The 6,000-nt window shown below is 33.0% G+C and overlaps 1 protein-coding gene across 1 annotated transcript; it reads right to left on the bottom strand.

Annotated features, from left to right (window-relative positions):
• Window positions 1–1,948: 1,948 nt before the first annotated feature.
• Window positions 1,949–3,191, bottom strand: LOC122602385 (ethylene-responsive transcription factor CRF2-like). The gene has a single exon (XM_043775075.1). It carries the CDS (start codon window positions 3,095–3,097, stop codon window positions 2,189–2,191), a length of 909 nt encoding a protein of 302 aa, XP_043631010.1. The 5' UTR covers window positions 3,098–3,191; the 3' UTR covers window positions 1,949–2,188.
• Between the last annotated feature and the right edge of the window lie 2,809 nt (window positions 3,192–6,000).

Below are 6,000 nucleotides of genomic sequence, written 5' to 3' on the forward strand. Positions count from 1 at the left end.
CACATCTCCTTTATGCGGATGATTGTACTTTTTTGGGAGAATGGACGAAGGATAACCTAACTAATGTAGCGAAATTTCTTCGTCTTTTCTATCTTTGTTTTGGTTTAAAGATCAACTTAAACAAGTCTAATTTATTTGGAGTGGGGGTCGAAGCTACTGAGGTCAAGAATATGGTTTCATTGATAAAATGTAAGGAAGGATTACTACCATTTACTCACCTTGGAATTCGAATTGGGAGTTATATGAACCGAATAGAAAGCTGGAACTTTTTTGTATGATATTTTTGAATCTCAATTCGCTCGTTGGAAGGCGGATATCATGTCCATAGGCGGTAGAGTTACACTTATTAAAGCCGTATTGGAAAGTTTACCGACATATTACTTTTCCTTATTCAAAGTTCCTGAGTTGGTTATTGATGTTTTGGAGGCTATTATGAGAAAATTCCTATGGGGTGGGACAACGGATAAAAGGAAAATTAAATGGGTTGCTTGGGATCGAGTTGCATCACCGGTTTTAGACGGAGGCTTGGGTATTGGTAAATTGAAAGAGGCTAATATTGCGTTGTTAGCTAAGTGGATTTGGAGATATAAAATGGAGCCAACGGCACTAATTAGGAGATCCGTTATTGATGCTTTTCATGGCAGGAATAGAAGCTGGACTTCAGTCCCTTATGTGCCATCTTATTTAGGTGTTTGGACAGCCATCATCAAATCAGTCGAAAGATTCAAAGTTGCAGGTAAGTCCATTAGTAATCTATTTAAAGGCACTTGTGGTAGAGGGGATAAAATCAGATTTTGGCTTGATCCCTGGGTAAATGATTCTTGCTTAAAAGATTTATTTCCGAACTTTTTTAGAATCGAATAAGATAAAAAATGATATGTACGGGATAGATTTTGTGCTGAGTATAAAAGGTTTGTAGGATGTAACTCTTGGCACTCTATTCCTTTTTCGCAAGCGTTACTGGATGAGTGGGTTTCATTACAAAGTTTGATGGAATCTTGTAGAATCTCGGATACTGCGGATTCATGGGGATGGTTGGGGTACAATAGTGTAAAATTTACTGTGAAGAGTGCTAAACGGTTTCTTAGAAGTGATAGGGATTACAGTGATCGCTTTATTTTTAAATGGGCGAAAGAGGTTACGAAGAGATGTAATATTTTTATGTGGCGAACGACGCTTGATCGTTTACCTACATACACGGCTATTGGACACCGTAATTGCCATTTTGGTACTACACTTTGTGGTCTATGTGACATTTGGGACGAGACGATTGATCATCTTCTTCGGCGATTGGGGGTCTCGTAAGTACCTGGTGCAAGGTTTGAACTTTAGTGTTTTTGTCGGTAAAAGAATTGATTATGCTTGCTGATGGTTTGGATGTTGGAAAGAACACGACCAAGATACTTAAAGGAATTATTTTCGTGACGAGTTGGTGTTTTTGGAAAGCCCGAAATGAGAAGATTTTTAATCAAGCTTCTATTAGTGTCGAGAAAGTGTTCTTGGAGGCGAAATTTATAAGTTTTTTTGGGTATAAATGTAGAATGAAAAGAGACGCTTTAAGTTGGGAGGATTGAAGTAAATTAAATGTAATGTGATTCTCTTGTAATCTTTACTATTTTGTAATTGCAGAATAGTGTAAATGTATACAATGACTTCTATTTTGAAAAAAAAAAAAAATTTATAAGTTTTAACTCAGTTATAGTTTTTCATAAATACGAGTATATTATAATCATATAGATATAAATGATAAATTGCTAATGATATGTTAACAATTCGTAATAGCAAACAGTCATAGTTACGGATAAGCCATATTGGATCATGGTTTGTGTTGAGTATTAGACAACAACAACAAAAAAAGTTTCATATATGTGATTTTTGTTTAGACAGCGTAATACCAAAAATAAAGATAAAATAGATTTAGTTATCGTGATGATAGAAGTACCGAAAAAACGAACTACGTGAACAATTACCAAATGAAAAGTTAAACTCCAACACACATAATACAAAACAACTTGATCGACATTCTCGTTAAGTTCTACCCAATTCGATTCAAAACATTAGATACAAAAAGAACTCACAAACTCGTCCGTTACCGTTTAATCTAACGGAGTTCACTAAATATTTATACAATCAAAAATCATAGAATAACGTTCTTCATGTTTTAATTTATCCTAAATTACAAAAAAATTTATAGCACCACAAGAGGATCCGACCCGAATATGTCACCGTAGTCATCAAGAAGACGGTCATCCTCATCCATCGGCCAATTTAAAGACCCGATATCAAACTCATTACCCGACCCGAATACTTTATCCATCGGGTCAAAAATATTGTCGACTTTTTGCAACTCAAATAGCTCAAATGTGGAAACAAAATCATCAAATGGCCGGAAATCCGAAAACACATCGGGCTCTCCAAAGACCTTACCCGACCCGGAATCCGACCCGTCAGTTGAAACCGAAGGGAAACGCAGCACGGATTTAGGCGACGTCGTTTTGACATCAAGTAATTCATTACCCGAATTATAACCCGACGATACAGGGTCGTCTGGTTTGTTATCATCGGGCGGAATTACAAAGTTAGTAAGCGCGTGACGTCCACGCAGCTGAATAGCGGCTTGGTCATAAACCATAGCGGCTTCTTTAGCTGTCTTAAAAGTACCAAGCCATATTCTCACGCGCCGCGTGGGATCTCTTATCTCCGCCGCGTACTTTCCCCATGGCCTTTTCCGAACACCGCGATATTTGTTGCCATTTCCATAATAACAAACATTTTTATTCTTCTTGTTATTATCAGATTTCACAACCTGCTTAATATCCTTCACACTGTTATTATTATTATTATCATCATGCTGAATAACAGAACGAGATTCTGATTCTATTTTGACTTCAGCGACGTGTTTTTTGACTCTTTGGCGACAAAACGACGAAGTTTTTGATTTTGATTCTTCGTCGCTAGAAGAAGAATCAGTAGCATAAGCGTCGGTAAAGGATATTCTAACGACACGGTTAGAACATGTTTGTGGTGGCGACTGTGAGTTGGTTATGGTTTTGGTAACATTGGTTTTGTGTACACTGTGTTTTACTAATTCTGCCATAATTGTTTTTTTTTTTGGAAAGATGAATAGTAATGGAATTATGTTATATTCGCATTGAAAAAAGAAGAATAAAAGAGAGAAAAGAAAGATATAGATTGATAGATAGAGACAGGGGTTATAAAAAGGAAGGAGTTGTGAGAGTGAAGATGAAGAAGTTTGTTTTCATCAAGGGGGAAATGTGGATGGAATTTTTTTTTTTACAGTGGAGTGGGGTTTTGGGGAAATTACTGTGGTGGAAGTAGAAGAGAGTGGGTGAAGAAAGTAGACTGAGAGGGGTGTTTTAAAGGGAGGAATAAAACAAAATGGGGTTTTTGGGAGAATGTCTACGTGTTTGTTGTTTTTATAGAATCTACCAACAACAATATTTTAAACTTCAAGCCTTTTTTATTAAAAAAACACTCACATGATAAAGTCTAGAATTTTACGTACGTTTATAACATACGATATTTTAATACGTATCTATAGAAATGACTCACTTTCAGTTTTTCATTGATCTATCTTTAAAGAAAATGTAAATTGTGTCATATTGTGGTTATAAGTTTAATATCAACAAAGATAAAAGATAAATTATGTACACGGTATGTCAACGAGACATGGAGATCGAGATTCAAAGTTTTAAACTCTTAATCTTTGATCAATTAATTAATATGTAAATATCCACAAATACCATAATTTTAAACATTCTTCAATATTATGGACAAATTATAAATAAGCATGAACAAAATTAACTACATTACATTATGAGATAACGTTAGTTGAGTAATAAACCCAATGGTATCTAGCACTCTATATATGTGACTATGTCTATGACTAGTTACAATGAATAACATGACTCTATAGTGTGTAGCCTATCGAAACTTAATTACTTCTTAAACATATTGATTTTTAATACTATTTCACCACAAATTAGTACTTAGTGACTACCCTATTTTCATGATTTCATCATTGTGAATATTGTCCATATGCATTGTTAATTAGGCTGATAAAGCCGTAAAGGTCTATGAATTAATAAGGCTGATTGGGACTTAGTTTATTGCATGGGTTTATGTTTGTCCATAAACATTTTAAGCATATACATTTCTCATACATTTATGCAGGGCTAACACTTTGCCTCGTAAAGAAATAGACTTAATTAATACGAGTAAACCATTTCAAATAAGTCTTACTATAAACACTACTACGGTTGTATCTTCTTGCCATAATAAGTTACCATTTTCTAAACTGCATATGACAATCGTTATTTAATCGATCTTTTTTGAATGTTGATATAAAATTTAATAAACAGTAATAGAGTATGTAAATGCATCAATCAATTTGAATATATACCTAAAAAAACAAGTACTCACAAGTTGGAAAATTCGATATATGGGTGTACTCACAAGTAATCACACGAATTTATGAGATGAGATCTAAGACTTTTGAAAACCATATTAAAAATTAACTCTCACATATATGGAGAATGGGTCTTTTACATATTTTATTTTTAATTTTTATATATAATAATCGATGAAATTTGTATCAATAAAAAATTATCATGAATGGTGGCTGGTGCTTGGTTGTTAACCAAGCTAAAAAGTAGGGGGCAAATTTTTTTTTTGAACTTAGCATCGAATTAAGCCTAACCGTTTATTTTCGGCTTTTTTTGCGGGCTTACTAGTTACAAAACAATAAAACCACCCGACGGATGTCGATGGGCAGCAGAAGTTCATAAATGTAAGTTTATCACCCACATTCATAAATGTATGTTTATTACCCACATCTACATGTGTACGTTTACTAATGATATGGAGTACATTTTATGACTTTAAAATTTAGACTATACAAAGAGTTATAGACGTTTTTTTAAGTGTTTTAATGTGTAATAAATGAAAAATTAAAAATCATTTTTAGTAAATCAAATAACAATTAAGTTGGAGTATTAATATCCACGGTTAACTATAAAATTCAAAATTGTAATCGCCAAAACAAAGTTGAAGAAGTAAACGAAATAAAGTCACATTCGAAATTCGAAAGAGATACTATTATATATGACATTTGGACGTAGAGTCCTTTTCTGATAATCACGTGACACTAACAGTAGTAACGACTGACGAGGCTTTCCGTTAATTTAACAAGTAGACCGATCTCAATTACAATTACAATCATGATATAATTTAGTAAATAGATTTTAAACCCTTATATAAATTGCCGAATTTAGAATTTTTACTTTATATGCGTAGTTATGTTATAATTTTCAAACGTGCATGTATATAATTTTTTTTTTTTATAAACTATTCCACTTTCAAGAGTTTTTTTCCAAACTAGTGTAGTGGGAAAACTTATTTACCAAACTAGTATAGTTTCAATAATATTTACCATTTTAGTATAAAACATAATTAAACATTAATTTATATTTATTAAATATAATAAATAAAGATACGTTAGTTTACAACTTAATTAAACATTAAATTAGGTGGGTTGGTCAGGGGTATTTTTTAAATCTATTACGTGGGTCTCGAAGGTGAGTTTTCCCCAATGTCTCGGGTTCGAATTTTGGGTTTCTCATCTCAAGGTATTTTCCATAAGGAGGGGGTTGGAGTTCCAACAATTTGTTGGTTAAAATTGTCTTCAGCACGTCTGAATCGAAACTAACTTTATAAAAAAAAAATGTCGATAAATATACAAAAAATCACTAACAAAGAAATAGTAAAATATAATGGTATTTCTATTGAAACAATAGAATAAATGATAAATTAAATGCGGATCGTCGAATCAATGGAAGAGACATTTCTAGAGAGGATGTCATCCCATTGAGAATAACATCTCTGATTAACTACCAAGTAATTGCTTTTAGCTTTAGCTATTATCCTATTTATCTCAGATTATTAAACTAATTGGCGTATAATAATATCAAATTAGATCGA

This window comes from Erigeron canadensis, chromosome 5, assembly GCF_010389155.1.
Source record: "Erigeron canadensis isolate Cc75 chromosome 5, C_canadensis_v1, whole genome shotgun sequence".
NCBI classification, from domain to species: domain Eukaryota; kingdom Viridiplantae; phylum Streptophyta; class Magnoliopsida; order Asterales; family Asteraceae; genus Erigeron; species Erigeron canadensis.